At 46.8% G+C, this 22,932-nt stretch overlaps 1 protein-coding gene across 1 annotated transcript in view; it reads right to left on the bottom strand.

The window, feature by feature from the left end:
- Window positions 1-887: 887 nt before the first annotated feature.
- LOC147692404 (olfactomedin-4-like) overlaps window positions 888-22,932 on the bottom strand; it is a 53,927-nt gene continuing 31,882 nt past the window's right edge. Inside the window, exons 3-5 of the mRNA XM_086938618.1 lie at window positions 7,097-7,309; window positions 5,135-5,285; window positions 888-2,696 (exon numbers count right to left, since the gene is read on the bottom strand). Coding sequence (XP_086794744.1) covers window positions 1,858-2,696; window positions 5,135-5,285; window positions 7,097-7,309 — 1,203 coding nt within the window. The 3' untranslated portion in view covers window positions 888-1,857. The remainder of the gene's footprint in view (window positions 2,697-5,134; window positions 5,286-7,096; window positions 7,310-22,932) is intronic.

The raw sequence follows: 22,932 nt of genomic DNA on the forward strand, positions 1-22,932 counted from the left end.
CTAGTCTACAATGCACTCTCTTTTGCATTTGTTAGAGAGCAGGGATTCCATTCTCTATTTCAGGCTTTCAGAGTACTTCAGCTTGTAGAAGGAAAGAAGCTGGGCTCACACCCTCTATTTTCTGCAGCATTGCATGCAGTCTGCCATTTCTAGAGGTTGGCTATTGCTGTTTTTTGGCTCCTTCTTTATAACAGATCAGACATCATAGATACAACAATTGTATCTCAGGAGGATTTGGGGAAGGATTTGACATTACTAGCAAAACTCCAACCTCAAACAGAGTAGAGTAGAGGCAGAATTCCCACCAATAAAAAAGCAAAGTTTTTTCAGCACTCCTGGACATCAATGACCAATGTAGAGGGAGATGTTTGAAGGTGTCCTTAACCCCTTCGATGCTCATGACAAGCTCAGCTCGTCACGAGGCACGGTTGAGCTGTGCTGATGACGAGCTGAGCTCGTCATGAAACTATAGGGTTCTAGATCTATCAGCACAGGAGGGGAAAACCATTAGCAGCCAAGGTGTTAATGACAGAGCTGCCACAGCTGCATTTTTAAACCCCCCTCATCCTATGCTCAGTAGATAAACACCCTATCACATTAAAGACTCTTGTTCTGCGTGTGTTGGACATGTCCTTTCCTGGAAGTGGGGATCCTTAGCCATGACTCACATATGTGACACACATGACATGGCAGATAACCCACAGTAATTTTTTTTTCTCCCAAATCTGCTCCTGCCATGCAGATGAGGTAACATTTTGTGGAAAAATATGAACTTTGATGACAGACAACTCAAACTTTGGCATCACACTGCCATCAGTGTGACAGATGAGCCAAAAGTTTGGTAGCCAGTCTACTAAACCCTAAATGGGTGTGCATAACAGGCCATATTCATTTAGGTTCTTTTAATTTGTTCAGGGGCATTTTCCAAACAACTCTTAAGGACGCAGTCCAACATTTAAAAATCATAAAAAACACTCTAAATAAACATATATAAAAATCTAACTTCAATGATGATGTGCTATGATCAAGCATAGGTTAATTAAATCTGAACCATTTCATACTTTGAAGTAATGAGAATTAATCTGCAGGATATTGAACATTTTATTTGGAATTTTACAGTGCCAAAAAGTTTAGAGGGCAGCAAAATGCCTTTAGGACTCTTAGAGCCTCATTTATGAAAAGGGACGCATCGCCGCGTGAAAACAGCGATGTGTCACTTTTCACTGCGCCCTCCTTGCGACACCAATGATGCGTCATATTTACAGTATGACAGCATCATGGCGCAAGGAGTTACAATACGTCAGTATTTCTGACGTATCTGTATGGCGCAAAAGTGACGCATTGCTGGAGTGTGCCATAAAAGTGACGCAACTCCAGGAATGAGTCATGCTGTAAGGCAAGCGTAAGAAATTGACGCATTTGTGTCCTAGAAGTGGCGCAGTGAAATATTATAGATTTCACTGCGTCACTTCTATGACCCTTTCTTGCGTCAGAACGCCCCCCCCTGCATACATTATACCTGGCGTAGGTATAATGTATTGCAGGGTTTACAAAGTGACGCATCTACCTAGATGCGTCACTTTGTAAATATGGTGCAACAAGGCATATTTTTTACGCTGCTGGTGCGTTACAAAAAGGAGGCACCGGCGGCATAAAAGTTACGCACGGCCTCATAAATGAGACCCTTAGTGTCTCCTGCCAGGTACTGGTCAGTTGTTTTCTTGTATTTCCAGCAGTTGAAATGTCCCAGTGCAACACACTGGATCTGCAGGTTTACCGTGGATCTCTTAGGTTGATGGGGCCAAAACCTGCTGTTTTTCCCTAAATGGTATTAAAATGGGGCTCATAATGGGTTCCTTAGTTAGGGGTAGTGTCCGGGGAGAAGTTGGTGTCATAAGTAACCTGATAGCCGTCATTGTACATATAGAGCTTTTGGTCGTTGGGGTTGTAGCTCAGACTCTGCACTGTCTCCATCATCTTGTCAAGCATTATGCTCAGTTTCCCTTCTTTGCTGGTCTTTGTGTCATACATGTAGAATATCTCCTCTCGTCTGGTGTTAACCGGCCTGGTAGCATAAAGAACTCCACAGATCATAAAGGCATTGGTAACCCCAGGTTTATACTGAGTTGTGGTCCAGCTGTTCTCCACGAACAAGGATGAGTTCAGCTTTCCGATGATAATATTACCTGCACTTTCCTCTGTGGAGTAAAGGACCCAGAGGCCGTCTTCATCGGCCGCGAAGTCAAAATCCTGCCAGGTGACTGCAGCATAGGAGAAACGATTGTTGTACACAGCATTGACGAAGGTCTTGCGCTCCACTGCACTGGTTTCCAAATTCAACTTGCACATGTCCCTGCTGTTGTAGCAGTTGTAGTAAAGGGAATTGTTAAAAGCAATCATACCACCACCCTGACCGCAGCTGCTGTAGTCATACGTGCTACGGATGACTAATCTTGAAAGTGACTTGTCTGTTGGACTTTTGTACAGGAGCAGGTCATCATAGGACTGGTAATGGCGGAAGGATTCCATCATCCGTGCATCTCCGTTCAATGGGGCCACCCAGTACATGTCCTTATTAGGGGCCTCAGTGTAGGAGTCCTTACCCCAGCCGCCATATTTGAAGCTGAAGCCTCGCCAGTTGAGCTGCACGACAAAGGGTTTGCTGACATTTGTTAATCCACCATGGTTGCAGGAACCTGTTGTAGGGGGCAAACAAGGAAGAAAATTCAGCCTGGTGTGGTGTGACCTTCTGTTTTTATGGTTTGCTATGGCAGTACATGGTATGTAAAGTAAGATTTAAAATTATCCCTAGATTAATGTTTGTCTGCATGGTTTATACATTAAAGATTTCCTTCATGTTATTTATTACTGTGAACTGGTGAGACACAACATTGTGTTAAGTTAATTTGTGTAAAACGTAATGCATTCTTACTCTAAAGACCAGGGGCCTTATTTATTAAAACTGCTGCATCGCTGTGTGAAAACAGGGATGCAACAGTTTTCACTGCGCCTTTGTTGCGGGACGATGGATGGATCATATTTCTGTATGACGGATCATGTCACAAGGAATGACAGATGCGTCAGTATTAGTGACGTATCTGTTAGGGTTAAACTGAGCATTGCTGGAGTTGTGTCAGAAGCGTGACGCAACTCCAGCAATGCAGGGAGGGAGGGCTATGAATATAGCACTGCATCACCCTTACGCCTGTTATGAGGCAGGCGTAAGGATTTGACGAAGTGGAGTCCTAGAATTGGTGCCTTGAAATCTGATAGGGGAAACCTGGTCTTAAACAGACGCATCAAGGGGAAATGCTTCATTTCTTCTAGTTTTTGCTGTTTCCATGTGTACTGCATTGTGCAGCTCACATGGAAACAGCTAAACACCATTGATTGTTTATGTGCAGGAAGGTGTCCCTTCCTGAACACATTTTTTACTACAGTTTTGGCATTTTTCAAAGAGGTAGCTGATTTTTCCAATATTTTGTGCTCTCAATCTACTTCCAGCTTGTGGTGGAAACCAATGTAAAACTTCAAAGTGATACAGCTATAGATTTCTGAAAAGTAGACAAAATTCTAAATTTGGCAAGGAGTCATGTGTGTAGATCATTCAATGTTTTCCCAATGAAAATAACTAGAAATATAGAAATACTGAAAATGAGTAGGAAAAATGGCCATTTGTTCCATTGTTTTCATCTGTAACCTTTTGTCATGATGGTCGATTTACATGTAGCATTATGTCCGCTAGATTCTTCTTGTTGTGGGGGTATATAGGGTTTGTAGGTTCTCCAAGAACCCAAGGTACCCAGAGACAACAACTGACCTGCACCATACAATGGTTTTTCATTGTACTGAGTATAGACCAATTCATATGGTGAAATATTTAGAATGAAAAAAACGTTATCAAGGAAAATCATGTATTTCATAAATGGGCACAAGATATGGAGTTGAGGAGAAGTGTTTTTATTTGTACATCTCTAATTTGTGGGAATCTGTACTAGCATATGATTCAGAGGGTATTTTTATTTCTTAAACACTAGATTTCATTTGGAAGGCTCATGTTTCTGCTGGGGAGACATGACTGTGCCCATTGTGGGAAGCCCCAACAATATATTTTATGTTAAATATATAACCTGGTGCAGACTGGGTGTAATCACCCCATCCATCCCCCCGGGGGAGCAGAAACAGTGCTGTCCCGTCTATTGGGGGGTTGCACATGGCCATGCCCTAGTGGGCAGCTTCCACTTCTATATTTTTACTTTCAAAAATCCCTGATACCTAGACAGGGTAATTAGCCCCATCTGCCCCCAGGAGGGCAGCAAGACTGTCTGGCTTTTTTTGTTTTTGGTGGGGGCATGGCCATGCCAATCATGGGCAGCCCCATCTCTATATTTTTATTTAAAAAAAATAACCTGATGTCTAGTGGGTTTTCTGCCTGCCACATGGGTGCATATTGGGGGTAATTACCCCAATCTGCTCCCCTGGCGGGGCAGAAAGATTGTTGCCATATCCATTTGGGTTGGGGACAAGCCCATGTCTTGGTAGGCAGACCTAAACCCTATATTTATATAACAAAAAGTACGCAGAAAGACTGACATTTTTTAGGTGGGTTTTGGGGAGCACAAGCCCTTGCTTAAGGGGCCACTCCACCTATCCATGGTGGCTAATGGATGGCTTCATGTTTTGGGGTCACTCTCATGTGGTGATCCCCAAGAAAAAATCCACTGGGCAGAGGTACCACTGGAAAGGGGAGATATTCACCTTTCCAACGATACCTCTCCCAAGAGAATCAATACTTGAGGCTGAGATATTGCCTCCACACTGGACCAGTGAAAGTAAAATGAGCCAATCTGTTCATTTTACTTTCACTTTAAGAACTAATGTCCTGCACACCAATCATCATTACAAATAAAAAAAACATTCAGGCTGCTTGGGAAGCTCTTCCCGAGCAGCCCGAGCTGCAGAAGTAAAAGTAAACACTTTAATACAAAGCACCAGAAGGGCCTTTTTAATGCTCCCCAGTGACTGTAAATGGCTGACAGACACATTGGTGAGGGAATGCGCTGACGGCCGCACTTAATGGGTTAATATGGTAGGTAACTATGCAGTAAGATTGAAAAGCAGTCTCATTACTCACCGTAGGTGGGAGGTGAAGGAGTGGGCTTGCCTTGGTTTGTCTCGCAGTCCTGGAGTCGCTTCCGCAGGGCCATAATTTCTCGCCGCACTGCTAGCACGTTGTTTTTGTCGTAAGATTCCAGCTGATTCACCATCAAGGAGATGTTTTTTATCTGCAAGAAAAGAACATTTAAATGCCATCACAATAGACTAAAGCAATCGATTTGTGGTGGGGTGCCAATGGCGCAACCAAATGTGTTTTTGTATGTACTCATAAAATGTTTGCATTTATTCATAAAAACGTTTGTATCTATTAATACAAATTTCTATTGGACTGTCAATGCCTGAAAAGGATTCAATGGGCTTTAGAGAAGGTACATGAAAAACTGCATTCATTTCATGAAGCAATTGAATTAATAAAGGTAGGCGTGATGAATGGAGGCGGTAGCTAGTGTGGGTGTGTACACACAGCTTTGGGAGTGGACATCGCTTGTAAAGATGAGTATGAGTGGTGTGTTTGCTAGGTAAAGATAGGAATTCAATATTAGTACGAAGCTCTGTAGGTTATGGGGGGAGATCAGCGGTGGCATGCATTCCCAATGAGGAGTGTCTCAGGGCCCGATTCACAGAACTAAATTAAGACAAAATCCTAAACTTACTACTTTTGGTGTTCACAGAACATACTTACTACTTTTGGTATTCACAGAATGCACTTACTACTTTTGGTATTCACAGAATGGATTTACGACTCCTAAATGATTCTAGTGTAATGTAGATTTCTTCCAGGCCTAGTAGAAAGGCATCTCTTCAGGTCCTCTACTGAAGATCACCTGTTCCCGTCGCCAGACCCAGACAATGAATGATTTGACTTGAATAACATTTAACAGTGTTAACGTGGTGCTACATTTACCTGATAACCAGCTCGCATTAACTTATTTTTATGTAGACGTCATAATGCATTGAATTTGAGTTTCGGTTGTTGTGTTGTAATCTACAGTTTTAAGAGATTTTCAGCATGTTTTGAAGTTGCCAACAAATTGATGCACAGGATGACAGGGCCTGGAAAGAAAATCTCCCTTTAGCTCTGTGTAAAGATTTGCTTGTTGGAAAGAACCTTTCTCCTCCTTAGTCTTTGTGCTTGAGCCCTAAATGTCTTCTAAGTTCCTCTCCACAAAGCCCACCTGCTCATTGTACCCTCTAAGAACTGGTAGAAGTCATATGAGTCCTTCTGCATGAGGGATGGTTTCCAGTTTTCTAGTGAGATTGCCAACATTATGATAAGATACATAGGCCCTCATTAGGATTGCGGTTTTTCCGCATCCTCCGGGCCGGCGGAAGTGTCCGCCGGCCCGGAGGATGCGGAAAAACCGCTGCGGACACTTCAAAGACCCCCGCCAGATTAGGATGGCTGGGGGGTCAGGAAGACCGTCCGCCGCTTTTCCGCCGCGGTCGCCTTACGACCGCGGCGCAAAAGCTCTAATATGGAGGCGGTGTCTAACAGACACCACCAGCCATATTAGGATGGGGGAAAACTGATGCCTTTCCGCGGCAGCTTCTCCGCCGTGGAAAGGCATACGGAGATTTCTTTGGGGGTCCGTTGCGGGCCCCCAGGGTGACGGGGGGAGTGGGGGGTGCACATGGGGGGTACCTATGGTACCCCCCTGCATTTGCGAGCACAAAGCAGCAGGCACCGGCCGGTGCCTGCCGCTTTGTGCATGCAAATGCGAAGCATGCATTTTTAACCTTGCGGCGGGTGCTGCTTCAAGCAGCACCCACCGCAATGTTAAATATTGAGGATTTGACCGCCAGGATGGCGGTCACATCCTAATCTGCACGGAGGGACCGCCGCTGCCCCTGCGGACGGTCCCTCCTACTCTGGGGTGGCGGACGGACGCAGATCTGTCCGCCATCCTAATGAGCACCTTAGTTGGTAGACCACGGAAATTGTGCCTTGAATAGAAAAAAGCTGAAAAGCGTAGAGTACCTCGGTGTAGAGTGTCTCCACAATGACGTTGCTGCCATCCATGGACGCCCTCAGCTGTGTCACAAGTGACTCAATCTCCCGGATTTCGACCTTCAGCAACTCGAAATCCAGCTCAGTGTATGAGACACCACCCAACTCCATCACCTCCACCCTGCGGGTCAAGTTCTGGAGCCGCTGCAGGTACAAGTTAAAGCTGCTCCGGTAGCTCTGTATCTATAGGTGCAAAAATATGGGACAGGTCACATAAATGAGAGAGAAGGCACAATCTAGTGCATGGAAACCCTATTAGTAATCAAGAACTCGGAAAGTAGGTCTCAACAAAGTATATAGTTCTTTGAATATTTACAGAGATCTATATTTCCTCCATAATCCCACCCACCCCCGTGTTTTATTAATTACCTTGCTGCTCAAGGGGTGAACATGATATCTACTGTAAAATGTAATCAACTCAAACCAATTAAGCGGCAACAGAGACAGCATGGCAACCGCATGCGCTGTTCATTCTGCTCATGACTGCCACATATCAGCAATCAGTTCATAGGGCCTAATTTAGAGTTAGACAACAGGTACTCCTTCACAAATGTGACGGATATCCTGTCCACCTTATTACACGTGCATTATGTCCAGGACCACTGCAATTTTACAAGTCTGTGGAATTTTACCGCATAATTATGGATTAATCACATTTGCTACATAATTCAGCATCTGCTGCATAATATGCTGCATAATATGCAGATTTTAACAAAATAAAATGTCTTTTGAGCCCAAACGGATCAAAAATGACTATAAGCACAGGGACACATGTTACTACCCAAGCCAAGGTCCTTCACAACGTTTGGCTGATCACTCCTTGCTGTATATGGGTGTATAACTGCACTAATTAGGTGAAACTTTTACCCCAGTAGTGTTAACATGTAGAAACAAGCATTGGCGTAGCCAATAGGTCTCGCCTTTGGGACCTTATAAGTCTTTAGCATATGTAGCACAAAAGACTTATCAATGTACATTTTAATACAATGGGGAGACAGTATACAAGACTTTGCACGTCCACGTCTCTCACTAAGCTTTGTTAATCTGATATGCGATAAAGTTTCAGACAAAAGCGATATCCAAAATAAAAATCCTTATTGTTTTTTGAATGGTTGAGAGGTGAAGGATTAAATCAGGTATTTGTTTTACACGTTAATGTTTTGGAAGTTGCTGCATATTATCAGTGGCGGTTTCTCTTTGAGGGCGTTGGGGCTCCGCCCCCTTTACATTCACGCTCAAAAGAAAGCTTCAAAGCAATACTAAACTACTTTAAAAAAAAACATATTCACAATACACATTGAATTTTCTTACTGGGACCTGCTGTACACTCCAACTCACCGTATTTGTTGCTGTGATGATGACAGTGATGAGATGCCTCCCCAAATATGCTCTTCTGGTTTGGCACAAACTCTCGAGTATTTGCCGGGCTGAAAATCTCACAGCCCTGTAAGGTCATCAGCTCGGCAAATACACTGCCTTCGTGACTAGGCTCCACCCCCTGATGACATGGGGGTAAAGTTAGCCCTTGGCATTTATGTCTCAAGCCCTGTGACACTAGTGTAGAGACGCAGTCTAGTGTTTGCACGTCACGTCAGAGCGTGACGTTCCGGTGCCAGATTGAGCTGCGCGCGCACCCTGAGGGCATTGGCGCGAAGGAGTCGGTACGAGCAGGATAGGCTCGGCGCTCTATAGGGAAGACTAAAGATAATAAAGCATTGAAAGCACAGCAGAGTGAGCGTGATTATTGGGGGTGACCAGGCACACTACAATGGCGACGAGAGTGGGATGCCAGACCCCCTACCCCCCACAGTGAGAAACCACACCGAGGGAACCAGCAAGACACCGGTGGCAGAGCAGCACATGCCAGGCAGAACCACAGCGCCCAGAGAACCAGAGGGCCGAGGAAGACGACGCTTACCCAGCAGGTACCCTATAGAGCGCGGCAGAGCCCCAGAACGTCCTGAGGCACAGGAAGGTCACCACAGCAAGGGACAGACCCCGGGTGGCAGGAAAAGCGCGCCAGGACCAGGCACAACTTTGAGGTCTAGAGGAGCGCGCTGGATACCTCACCAAAGCGCGAGGGGGCTGACGCAGGTAGTCCCCAGACCCACATCGGCAAGGAAGAGCAAGACAGTACACCAGGGAGTCCTCGAGGCCAAGCAAGCGCGCAACCCCAGATCAAGAGCGAAAGGATGAGTGCGCAGGCAGGATACGCGACGGAGCCAGTGCAGTTCTTACCCAGACCGGGAGAACCACTGATGAAGTGGGAGGACTGGAGGGAATACATTGACAACTTCATTGGAGTCTTAGAAGACGAAAACGAAGAAGTTTTCAAACCCTCGAGAAAGAAACGAATCCTACTGTTGAACTTAGGCCCAGAAGGGCTGCGAGTATATAAAAGCCTGGTGCCGAAGCAAAGAGCAAGCACTGACGACGACGTATACGCACATGCAATAGATGACCTCAATGAACACTTCAGGCCGGCAGTGTGTGTGTCAGTGGATAGATTCAACTTTCAACAAAGGAAGCAGCGCCAGGGAGAGACGATAGAAGAGTATGTGGCGGCACTGAGGCGTCTCGCAGCCACGTGCAAATACGACAACTGGGAGGAAGAATTCATCAAGGACCAGGTGATAATGCACACCACGTGCACGTCCGTGCAAGACAAACTATGGGCCGGCGGAGACACCACCTTAAAAGACGTAATGGTCATCGTCAAAAGGGCGGAGTTGGCAAGAAGGTGTGCAGATGCGACGAAGAAAGAGGCCGCGCCTAGCACCATGGTGAATAGAATTGGTGCAGAAGAGCCCCGCAAAGAATTCCAAAACAGGAAGACAGGAAACAAGGGGCAAGGCAAGGGATACGGCAACGCGAGTCACCAAGGGAAGCAAGGAGGAGGAAACAAGAAGACATGTTACAGATGCGGAAGCTGGTCGCACGAGGCACACGACAGGAAGTGCCCGGCATTTCCCGCCAAATGCTCATACTGTGGCATCATAGGACACTACGAGAAGGTGTGCAGGAAAAAAGCCTCCAAGAGCATGGTCAAATACGTAGGCCACAACGAAGACGACCAGGAAGATACAGCCGAGGAAGAGGAGGTCGTCACGGTGCTTTGTATATACGACCAAATGCAGGGTGAAGATGGGCAAGTCCTAAGCATTGACAGCAAGAGAACAATGAAACCCGTCCTCGAAATGACGATAGGAGGCATCACGATCAGCGTGGTGGCTGACACCGGATCACCTTACACCATCATCCAGAGAGCTGTATGGGAAGAAAAATTTGCGCCGCACCTAGGCCCAGAACTGGAAAACCTCGACATTCGTCCAGTCACCTACAATGGGGACCGCATTCCCATGGCGGGGTTCAGACCCCTAAACTTTGAATTCCGCGGCCGAGTCGCCGTCTGCAAACTCTATGTATCGGAGAAAGGTCCCTCAGTGCTGGGTTGGTTAGACCAAGGAGACCTAGGGATCAAGCTAGACCCGGGAGGCAAGGAACAAATACTGCTGACAAAACCCGAAGATTGGCCGGACAAAGACAAGTGGAAGAATGGGTTCCCCAAGGTATTTGGTGGGACAGTGGGCAAGCTGGAAAAGTTCGCACACAAGATCATTCTAAAGGAAAACGCAGTACCAGTCGCCCATAAAGCAAGGAACGTCCCATTAGCAGTACGTGAAGCAGTGCGGGAGGAACTCCAGGACCTGGAAAGGAAGGGGATCATCGAGCCCATCACGTGCGCGGAGTGGCTCGCGCCCTTGGTAGTAGTTAAGAAACCCAGCGGCAAGGTCAGGCTATGTGTCGACCTGCGTGAGCTAAACAAGAACATTGTGGTGGAAAGATTTCCCCTACCCAGGATAGAGGAGATGCTAGCCAGCACCAGGGGCGTCAAATGGTACTCCACCATCGACTTGACCTCCGCATACCACCAAATCGCACTACACCCGGAAAGCCGCCGTCTCACGTCGTTCATCCCCCCATTCGGATGCTATCAATTCCGCCGCATGCCATTTGGGCTGGCCTCTGCGGCAGCAGTATTTCAAAAATTGATGTACCAACTCTTTCAAAACACCAGGGGAGTCCAATATTTCCAGGACGACATCTTAGTGATGGGGCAGGACAAACACGACCACGATATGAAGCTGGGGGAGGTGCTGCGCATCCTGGAACGGAAAGGCCTCACAGCGGAGTGGTCTAAGTGCCGGATAGGGATGGAGTCAGTGACGTACCTGGGGCACGAGATTGGAGTACGAGGAGTGACCCCAAAGGCAGACAACGTGAAAGCTATATGTGAGGCGCCCCCTCCGACCACCAAAGACGAAGTCAGATCTTTCATCGGCATGGCAGAATACTACGGAAAATTCGTCCAGCACTTCGCCTCCAAAACTCACCATATGAGGCAACTGACACGAGAAAACACAGAATTCCACTGGTCAGAGGAGGCCCAAGGAGAGTTCGAGGTGATCAAGAAAGAGATAGTGGGAGCAATCCCGCTCCAAGGATACGATCCACAAGGGAAAACAGTGTTAACCACGGACGCCAGCGACAAAGGTCTAGGCGCCGTCCTCATGCAAGACCGAGGACAAGGGCAGATGGACACAATTAGTTTCGCATCACGCACGCTGAGCGACACAGAAAAGAAGTACAGCGTGATAGAAAAGGAGATGTTGGCGGTGGTGTGGGCCACAACCAGATTCAGACAGTTCTTATGGGGCAACCGGTTCCAACTAAGAACGGACCACAAGCCTTTACTGAAGGTACTGACGTCGATCGGACACGCAGAAGCAACCCCCCGGATCTCCAAGATGTCGCTGAAACTCCTGGAATTTAGGTATGATGTGGAATACATCCCCGGAAGTAAGAACAGAGTGGCAGACTACTTGAGCAGGGCGGCAGCCATGGAACCGAGTGAGGAGGACAAGGCAGGAACAGAAGAATGGGTGGCGCTCACAGCCGACCAAGAGTCCACCATCAGCCTCTAAGAGTGGAAACAAGCGTATGAGGAAGACCAATCCCTAAAGGAAGTAAAAGCACACATCACCCAAGGTTGGCCCGACAAGAGGTTGATCAAAGGAGACCTAAGACCCTACTTCGAGATCAGAGAAGAGCTGTCGATGGACGACAGGGGCATATTCGTACACAGGGGGGAAAAGGTGATTCCCCCGTCTAACATCATCGGTAGACTTTTGGACCTGCTCCACGAGGGACACCTAGGCATAAGCAAACTGAGACTGAGGGCCAGACAAGACTACTGGTGGCCAGGAATGGATCTGAGAGCTGAGAGGCACGTCAGAAACTGCACTCGATGCCAAGGCGCCGACAAGGTTCTCAAACCCCTACGCCCTGCAATGGGAACTTTTGACCACCCAAAAAACCCATGGGAAGAGCTGTCAGTGGACATATTGGGCCCGATTCTGGACACCCGAGGGGTCCAGAAGTACGTGTGTGTCTTGGTGGACAGGTATTCGAAGTGGCCAGAACTAAAAATAGAAGAAACCATGGATGCAGAGACGGTCATAAAGTTCCTGGCGGATACTTTTGTGAGGAAAGGAATTCCAAAGGCCATTCTCAGTGACAATGGGCCCCAATTCCGATCAGAGAAATGGAACAATTTCATGCAAAGGAACGGCATTTTGACGAGACACACATCCATCTACCACCCCGCCGGGAACGGACTAGTAGAGCGTTTTAACAGAGTGGTAATGGGGGCGGTACAAGCGGCAATATCGGACAACAAGGATTGGGAAGTGGAAGTATGGCACATGATGTGGGCATACAGAATCACCCCAACAAGCACAGGATACAGTCCCTTCCAGTTACTGAGAGGACGCGAACCATTCACCCAAGACAACAGAGTGTGGAAGGAGAAAACGATAACAAGTGAATGGTCCCCGGCGGTGGTGAGAGAAAGCACAAGCAATCTACACCAAACACTATAATAACAGGAGAAACGTGAAGAACACCGGATTAGAAAAGGGAGAATGGGTAAGTGTAAAGCTGCCCACATTGCAGAAAAAAGGAGAAAGCAAGTACAGTGAGCCCATGCAGGTACAGGAAATCATGGGCAGAGCGGCCCTACTAAGTGATGGAAATGTATGGTCGCAGGACCGCATGGCGAGATGCAACAAGGTTTTGAACTGGGACCATGGCGGAATGGACATAGAAGATGAGGGACAGGATAGTGACCAGCAAGGCCAGTCAGAGACAGACCCAGAGACCAACGGAGAAGGTGATCAGGAGCGAACGGCTGGAGAAAGTTCGAGCGAGGAGGAAAGAAGCCCCGCGGTGCCAGTGAGTACAGGAAGGAGTGAAGAAGGCACCCCCAAGACCCCGGTAAGACTGACCCAAAGGGGTAGAGCGGTGATCAGGCCCGCCAGATTTAGAGACTATGATATGAACAGTGGACTATAAGTAAATAATTGTTATATTGATAAAAAAGGGGAGATATGTAGAGACGCAGTCTAGTGTTTGCACGTCACGTCAGAGCGTGACGTGCCGGTGCCAGATTGAGCTGCGCGCGCACCCTGAGGGCATTGGTGCGAAGGAGTCGGTACGAGCAGGATAGGCTCGGCGCTCTATAGGGAAGACTAAAGATAATAAAGCATTGAAAGCACAGCAGAGTGAGCGTGATTATTGGGGGTGACCAGGCACACTACAACTAGGTCTCCATGTCAATCAGGGAGTGGAGCCACTGTCACCACACCCTTTTCCAACTTGACAGACAGACTGCAGGGAGGAAGCCAAGAAATCGAGTCTGCGCAGTTTGCCATCGGTTTTGAAGGCATACTGCGCAGATTCAAGGGGTCTCTTGCTTCCCGCGCTGCAGTTAGACGCCATTTGAGCTCTGGCATGTCCTCAGATTTATTGTCAGCAACAGATTCATGGAGACGTGGAATAAAGGATCAAGTTTTACACACTGGAGGTGCGTGTTTTTATAAGGAGGAGTCTGAATCGCCGACTCGTCTATCTTGAAGCTTCCCTCTGTGTCATAGGTGAGGTACCAAAAATGTCAACTGGTCGATTTGATTTGTTGAAATTATTGGAGGCCTGGCCTGCTAAAATGAATGCCTGTTTTGGTGCGTGCGTAATAAATCCCTCCTTCATGCTGTTCGGGTTATCAAAGACAGACAGGAGCTGTTTTTCTTGAACTATGTTTGTGGGATTTGCAGATATGCTTGAGGAGTTCCTATTCTGAACTCTATAAAAATTCAGGTCCATGAGCCGAATGACATAAATACATCACTTGGTTAAATATTTGTCGCTCCCCAAAGAGCATAATCGTTTATTGCACTGTTGCGCTCCAATCAACATGGAGTTAAAATGGGAGGCTAGGTAAAGCAAGTATATTGAAAACATTTTCCACATAGACAGAGCTCAAAGTTTAACCCTTTATTTAGCCACTTTGCATCGAGACACATTAGGTAAGAAAAATAATTGTTCTGCGCTTTTAATTTAGAGCACCCGGATATCTGATTACGTTCGCCTTTCTCTGATGGGGCAATGCAACAAGTAAACTGTGTTTATTTTTATCTCTTGCTCAGCACTATTTGTCAAATGCAAATGCACGCCTTGGAAGTCTTTGGCGCGGATGTGACATCAACAGCCGTTATTCTAAATGGACACATGCTAATGTCACTTAGTTATTTTCTTGTAGCCTGCAGCCAGTTTGTGTGAATAGCTGGAAAGCCCAGGAATGAAAGCTCCATCCTTCAGTGTCTCAGCAATATGTGTATTGGGTTGAATGTACCTGGGCGAGCCAAAGTTTGGGATTTTATTTTATTTGAGTTTGAGCAATAGTTTGTCCCATTTTATTTTCAATCTCTCTGATTAGGACCTTAAAGTAATATCAGATTGAAAATTCAACTTCCATTTTTTTTTTAGGGCTTTTTTTATAAGGCTTCTATACAGACTTTAGATTTGTGTAGTTGATGTTCTTTATTGACTTTTAAAATACTTTAATTTTGTCTTCTCCAAGAGCAGCTTGGGTACCTCAGTCTCCTGCCACTGCCTTGTAAGATGCTGTGAGCGCTTTCTGCACGGGCAGAACCCCACACCAGTTTGTGGGTGCAAGTTGTGCGTGTGCATATTAAAATAAAAACGATTTGTTTTTATTTAGGTCTGCTTGTTGCATTTTTTAAGTGCTGAACAGTCGGCATGCATGCGTAACTGCACTCAGTGTGTATCCTGCAGATTTTGGGATTGATGTGTGTTTACATGCCCTACTTGTTCAGCATATTGGGATCAGTATTAGTTTGTAGTGGATTTTTTAGAGTATATATTGTGACAATGCTATTTGTGCTCATAATAATATTGGTTTATTTAGTTTGTGCGCACACACACACTGTATACAGTATATTTGCATGTGACCTGTGCATAAGTACAGTATGTGTGTATATTAATAATGTAGTTATTTTGATGCCCTGCCTGTATATTTTATAGGGTTTGTACAGTCTGTGTGGCATAATGTGCATGCACATTGTGTTTTCCCTATTTATGTGTTCATTGTATGTACAGTATAGTGTGATTACATGTCAATGTTCCTAATTTTTCTAGTGTATATTGTAAATGAAGCTAGAATATAGTGTAAGCACACTCCATCAAGCTGCATCATTTTATCTCATTTTGTATAAATAACATTTGCACAGGAAACAGCGACTAACTTTCCCAAAAATGGCATGCCCCCCTAAAGTGACCCCCCACCCAGAGCCTAGCCTAGCCCAGCCCTACCAGTCTCACAGTTCACCAGCCACCATTATACCAGCAGCAAAACATGTAGCATACCTTCTATAGCTAATGACTTGAACCCTGTTCTCCACTTTCAAAGTTTCAGCATGCCCTCTTCATGCCAACCACCCTTAACCACATGGCTGCTGGGCGTTTTCCCCCCCAGTGCTGGAAAATGCCATTTTAGTGGCACTATGACGAGCTCAGCTCGTCATCAGCACACGACACCCGTGGGTGATGACGAGCTGAGCTCGTCATCAGCATCGAAAGGGTTAAAAACAAGCACTGGTAAAAAGGCACACATGCAGAGGACGTGAAAGTCGAACCCTTGGCGATTGGGAGAGTTATTATGAAGAATGAGGGAGTAAAATAGGGTTTCACACTCATAGTAAAAAGAAAAAAATTTAGGGAAGTAGAAAACCATTTCCCTTTTTTCCAACAATAGTTTTCAGATTTTAGAAAAGACTGACATGCCTGTCCCTTTGTGTCTTGAACAATCAGGGTAGCAATGGAGCTCTAGGGCGAACCAACTGCATTACTCCCATTCAGAGGCAAAAAGGGGGGATTCGTTGACAGGACAACGGATGTATGATGGGAAGAGAAATAAAACAGAATTTATGTCATTAAGTCCTGCAGAAATAGACTTTAGGAAGGTCTAGCAAGCACACCTCCTATTTAAGAAAGAAACGTGAAACATGGTTATACTGCAATAACATCTAAATACGTTTCAATGGCAGCGCATAGCTTGAATCTAGGTGGCTGTGGTCATTGGGCCCAATGCTAGCGGTATCAGTGGATTTAGAAAACTGAAACTTAATCTACTGCAGGAACCTGTGTGACAGATATAACTAACCAGTGTTAATAGTATGTGACTCATGTCCCAGATCGAAGATGGGTAATAAACTGGAAAAATGTTTGCCTCCATCAAGGAAATCATTAGTGACTAATAGCACCACCCGCCCTTAAATAATATTTTAAATTTGCTTTGGAAGCAAATCATTATTAAATATCAGCTGCATATTTTGAGTCTGCCAATCTCCAATCCTCAAAGTTTGCAGACTTACAGTGCTTCAATAATGGGTTTGTAGAAAAAATAATAATTAGGGAATGATTAATATCCTTTCCTGCAATGAAAGATGTAAATTTGACAGGCCAAAACCTGAAGCACTTTAGATCAGTGGCGGCTTGTGAGATTTGAAAGTGGTAGGCATAAAACAATTGTGGTGCTTCACTGTGGCGAGCAGGCCTGAACCACCTACAGGGGGTACGGGGGAGTTCTCCCCCCAAGAAAATTTTGAAAAAAGAGTGGGCAAATGGGGCATTTGTAAGCAAATTTGAGAAAGCAGGAAGGTGTCAACCACTCTGAGGTCTGATGACAAGGCACCCGAGCCAGACTGCAGGAAAAGCACTGCAAACAGTACGTGTCCTTGACCAAACCAACTTAAACAGGCAGCACCAACATGATGTCCCCCACTCTGCGGCACAATACTGCATCACTGCTAGAGAGACTCTGCATTTTGGTTTTCAGCGGGGGTCTATGGCACATCCCAGCTATTACATGTATCACTACTTACACAAATGTATTGATTCATACCACCCTTCTGTATCCTATTACCTCTGTGCCTAACTACACCTCACAACTGATCCTTTTTTCCATACCTGTTCCTGGTGCCATTTTCTTCTCTTTTTGCAATCACAAAAGCAATCAATTTCTCTACATTCCCACAATAATCTATATTAAAACTAAATTACCCGTTACAAAATGAGACGCTTTCATAATTATTACTTGATCACAATTCATATAAGCAATAATGTGTTACAGTTCATCAAAATATTGTATACACCACTTTAACACTCTTATTACAAGGAAAGAATGGTAATTATAAGGTTGCTTCTTGTCAAGCAGGTTATGTGCTCAGGTTCTATAACAGCAAGATTTTGACTTTGGTGAGCCATAAACTGATTCTGCACCTGCACCCCACCCCAAACACCACACCTCACATGTCTACCAATCCTCTGCGCCAACAATAGAATGCTGTGATCAACAGTTACCAGAAGGGATTATCTTACGTCAGCCCCAGTGAGAGACTGAGGCCCCTTGGCAGAACAAAAAATGTGTTATTTCAAATGAAGTGATTCCAAGAAATAAGCTCCCCTCATTTAAAAAAAAGTATAGATATTGTTTAAACATTATAATCTTACTTGCCAACAATTCACCACATCAGGGTTTGTAATTCAGCTACAGTAACACGGTCTATAAAAAACCTATATCAGCCAAAACCTAAGACAAATGACAATGCTACACTCAATTCTCAATGCTGTGAAACACGGCTTAGGTATGTGAGAAGGCAAACAAGTATTTATAAAAGGAAAACATTCATTTGAAATCAGAACACTCCAACTACACCTACACACAAACGTGTAGGCGTACGAAGATAAAGTCTACAAGAACAGTAATTTGGGGGAAGGGGGTTAAATTCAGGTGTCCGTAAAGTGATTGTTGTGCAGTGCAACAAAAATAATCTTTGGTCCTTCTTTGCTGGATTGCATTTAACACCTTTGTTCTTTCACCCCACGCTCACTTTTTTTATTGCCATTAGTTTCCAGATATTTTTAAGTAAGGTTACCTTGATCAGCACATACGTGAAAATATACTGCTAGTATGGTGAATAAGCGGTCATTCATATGTACATTGAAAATTATTGGTGAGAGTTTGGGGACCTGATGGACTCCATGAGCTATAAATTCAGCTATTTTGGGTGTTTCTTATATTGCGGCCACATTAGAGGATGTTATGTAATACACATGAACCTCCTGGATGTAAGTAATTATGGCTTCAAAGTAAAGTATTAACTGGGTTGTTGTACTAATCGTTTTATAAAACTACCCACTTCACATTCTGATTAGATGAGTATTAAAGAGGCCTACAGTACATGAAAGTGCAGGATATGAGTATATAGCAGATGGGTATGGTGCAAGCTCAAACCTTTTCATAAAAAGAGATTTGCCTGGCAGGCTGAACAGTAACTCCCTGTTATCCCGCCTCATTAGACACTGCTGTTTGTACGATGCCTCATGTTTAACCGGTTCTGCGAAGGAGGCACAACAGGTCCCACGCCGGCGCTGACCAGAAATCCTGGTCAACCCCTTGCCACTTCAATAACCTTGAAGCCATACCTACCCAAAACTAGCGTGATCTTGAGAAGGGAATCCCCCCTCTCACAGTTAGATACACTTTAGGGCGTGTAGACACATAGCCTGCACTACACATCCCCTAATTTTAATCACACACACTTTTTACTTGTCCTGAAGAAAGCCAGATTACTGATAAGGCACTGGCTGAAACATGTTGACACATCAAAGGACGTAGGAGGTCGTAACCCGCCTCTAACGTCCCACAGCCTTATTTTTAACCACTGGCGGAGGCCCATTTAATAAAGTGTTGTTACCCTCCGGGTACTGGGACCCCCGCCAAGCCGTTTTAAACTCACTTACTTAACACCCTTCACCGCACACACAGTGACATACCTGCTCCGCTGTAATCAGGCGTCGTAGCACACCCGGGACACGCTAGGTGTCACTGGGTGGGCCCGATGATGAAGCATGCCACCAACTAGGTTGGTGGGTGAGGGCTTTCAAAAGACACCCAGCAGGTGCCATCTCCTTCTGACAAAATAATACTGAGTCACCATTATGATTATAATATAATATCATATCAACCCCATTCCAGCTAGTCCTTTTTGATTATTTGATCATGTTTAACTTGCTCATCATTCTTAGATTGCAGTCATCCCCATGGAAAGCGCTCGACTGCTTCTTGGAGCCACATCGTTATTTCAATTACAAAAAAACATTACCACAAAAGCTTAACACCAGGACTGTGGCCCTTTAGTAGAACTCGTTAAAGTGGCAAAATAATCTCAAGGCTCGTGACATCACTTTGTAACGTGTGTTTGTGAATACACAAGACTTTCTTCAAATCCAAATTCCCCCATATTACCTAACTGTGGTATTCTGGGTGAATCACTTTAGCTCATTCCTCCCACGGATTCCATACCTGACAGTTTTTTACCTACACATTGTTTTATAATGAAAATTTTTACCCACAAGCTGAATTGTCTGTCAGCTAACACCCAGCTGAATGGTACTCATTTTGTCAACCCCTGGATGGGGAAAGGTCGAGTTGGTGCAGCTAGGATTTAAACATGTGAGCTCTGCATCCCACCCCATAGAGGTGAAACGAGGAGGCGAGCTCAGTCAAGGTTCAAGTTGACTGTTACACACAGACGTCTTCTGCAGGTGCATTAAACCACTGAGCTATCCCATCAGCTTTTGGTTTCCAGCAGCCTGCCACAGACCCAGTCATCAGTGAAGAGAATCACGCAGTTCTCTGCTCTCTGTGACACATCTCTAACAATCGCAAATAAAGAACATGGGGAGAACAGTCACGGGCGGGTGGAAGGAATTTATATATCATTTAAAAAAGTAAAACGTACCTTTCTCCGCAACCGCGCTGCCGCCTCAGCTCCTGCCGCTCTGAAGTCCTGGCGCGTTGAAGGCAGCCTCCCTCCTCCTGCTCCCCTAAGCCAATAACAACGCTGCAATGGCAGTGTTGTGATTGGTGAGGCGCAGCGGAGAGTGCCCCAGCCAGGCCATTTTCTCTGTGTAGGCTGCAGCGTACACTGAGAAAAAGCGGGGAGTGCGCAGGACTGGGTTGTTCGGCCCTGGGGTCGACCAAACAGTCAATAACCACAACAGTGGGTAAGCCACACCCCCCTACTCTCCAGCGGGACTGCCCACACACCCTCCCACAACCAGGCACTTCTGCTTTCTCGCAATGCGAGAAGCAGAAACGTAAAATGGTAGTTTTACCATTTTATGTTTCTGCCTTCTCGCACTGCGAAAAAGCAGTGGGGCGACGCCCCCATGGTGCAGCCGCCAATGCTTTAGATCAGGGGTACTCATAGTATGGCCCGCGGGCCGGTGGCGGCCCGGCAAGCCTTCCTGGGCGTCCCGCGGACATTGCAGACACCTTTGTTTAAAATTAAATAGTGTTCGCAAATACAGCCGCAGCAGCTCGGACTCAGACTGTGCTCTGTGGAGGCCCGGGTGATTCCAGTGATTGTCAGAGGGGAGCTGCAGGGGCCTAAGAGGTGAAATTCAACAAAGCCTAATTAACATGTAAATGGTCTTTTAAAGACCCATGAAGCACTTGGTGCGGCTGTGTGCGCGCGGCCGGGGAAGCAGTCTCAGCCCGGGCTGAGGGCTGACACACACACACAGGTGAGAGGACAGAGAGGGAGGGATGGAGACACAGAGGGAGGGAGAAGGGAGACACAGAGAGAGGGCAGGAGGGAGGGAAACAGAGAGTGGGAGACAGGGAGGGAGACACAGAGGGAGGGAGGGAAACAGAGAGTGGGAGACAGGGAGGGAGGCACAGAGGGAGGGAGGGAGACACAGAGGGAGGGAGGAGGGAGACACAGAGGAAGGGAGAGAAACAGAGTGGGAGACTGGGAGGGAGACACAGTGGGAGGGAGGGAGACAAGGAGGGAGACACAGATGGTGGGAGGGAAACAGAGAGTGGGAGACAGGGAGGGAGACACAGTGGGAGGGAGGGAGACACAGAGGGAGGGAGGGAGGGAGGGAGACACGGACGGATGGAGGGAGGGAGGGAGACACAGAGGGAGGGAAACAGAGTGGGAGACAGGGAGGGAGATACAGAGGGAGAGTGGGAGACTGAGAGGGAGACACAGAGGGAGAGTGGGAGACTGGAAGGGAGACACAGAGGGAGAGGGAGACACAGAGGGAGACACAGAGGGAGAGTGGGAGACTGGGAGGGAGATACAGAGGGAGAGTGGGAGACAGGGAGGGAGACACAGAGGGAGAGTGGGAGACAGGGAGGGAGGCACAGAGGGACAGTGGGAGACTGGGAGGGAGACACAGAGGGAGAGGGAGACACAGAGGGAGACACAGAGGGAGAGTGGGAGACTGGGAGGGAGACACAGAGGGAGAGTGGGAGACTGGGAGGGAGACACAGAGGGAGAGAGGGAGACATAGAGGGAGGGAGGGAGAGAGACACAGAGGGAGGGAGACACAGAAGGAGGGAGGGAGGGAGGCACAGAGGGAGGGAGGGAAAGAGAGAGTGGGAGACAGGGAGGGAGACACAGAGGGAGAGTGGGAGACAGGGAGGGAGACACTGAGGGAGAGTGGGAGACAGGGAGGGAGACCCAGAGGGAGAGAGGGAGAAAGGGAGGGAGACACAGAGGGAGAGTGGGAGACTGGGAGGGAGACACAGAGGGAGAGTGGGAGACTGGAAGGGAGACACAGAGGGAGAGGGAGACACAGAGGGAGAGTGGGAGACAGGGAGGGAGATACAGAAGGAGAGTGGGAGACAGGGAGGGAGACACAGAGGGAGAGTGGGAGACAGGGAGGGAGATACAGAGGGAGAGTGGGAGGCAGGGAGGGAGACACAGAGGGAGAGTGGGAAACAGGGAGGGAGACACAGAGGGAGAGTGGGAGACAGGTAGGGAGACACACCGGGAGGGAGGGAGACACAGAGGGAGGGAGGGAGACACAGAGGGAGGGAGAGAGAGGGAGGGAGACACAGAGAGAGAGGGTGGGAGGGAGAGAGAGCGAGAGAGAGAGAGAGGGAGAGAGAAAGAAGGAGGGAGAGAGAGAGAGAAAGATGTGTGTATGCTGGGTCTGGTGGCTCAGTGGACGAAGGTGTCTGCTGCAGGGACCTGTGTTTAACCTCATGGTCACAATTTTTGTGTGCTTTAGCCCCACCCCCTCCCCCTCTGACCCCGCCCCCACCGGTGCGGCCCTCAGCCACAAACCACACTGTAAATTTAGCCCCCGAGAGAAAGTTTGTGAGTACCCATGCTTTAGATTGACTGCGCCTCTAAAAATGAGAAATCAAGGCCAGCATTTATAAATAGGGTAAGAAAGTGTTCTTTTGAATAGAACAGAAATGAGGACTGAAATCCATCTGCAAATCCATCATCTTCAAAAATGGAAGAAATACGACTTTCAAGTCCTCTCTATGTCACATCATTTGCACTGAGCAGGATTCTCCCGCT

This window comes from Lissotriton vulgaris, chromosome 9 (genome assembly GCF_964263255.1).
Source record: "Lissotriton vulgaris chromosome 9, aLisVul1.2, whole genome shotgun sequence".
NCBI classification, from domain to species: domain Eukaryota; kingdom Metazoa; phylum Chordata; class Amphibia; order Caudata; family Salamandridae; genus Lissotriton; species Lissotriton vulgaris.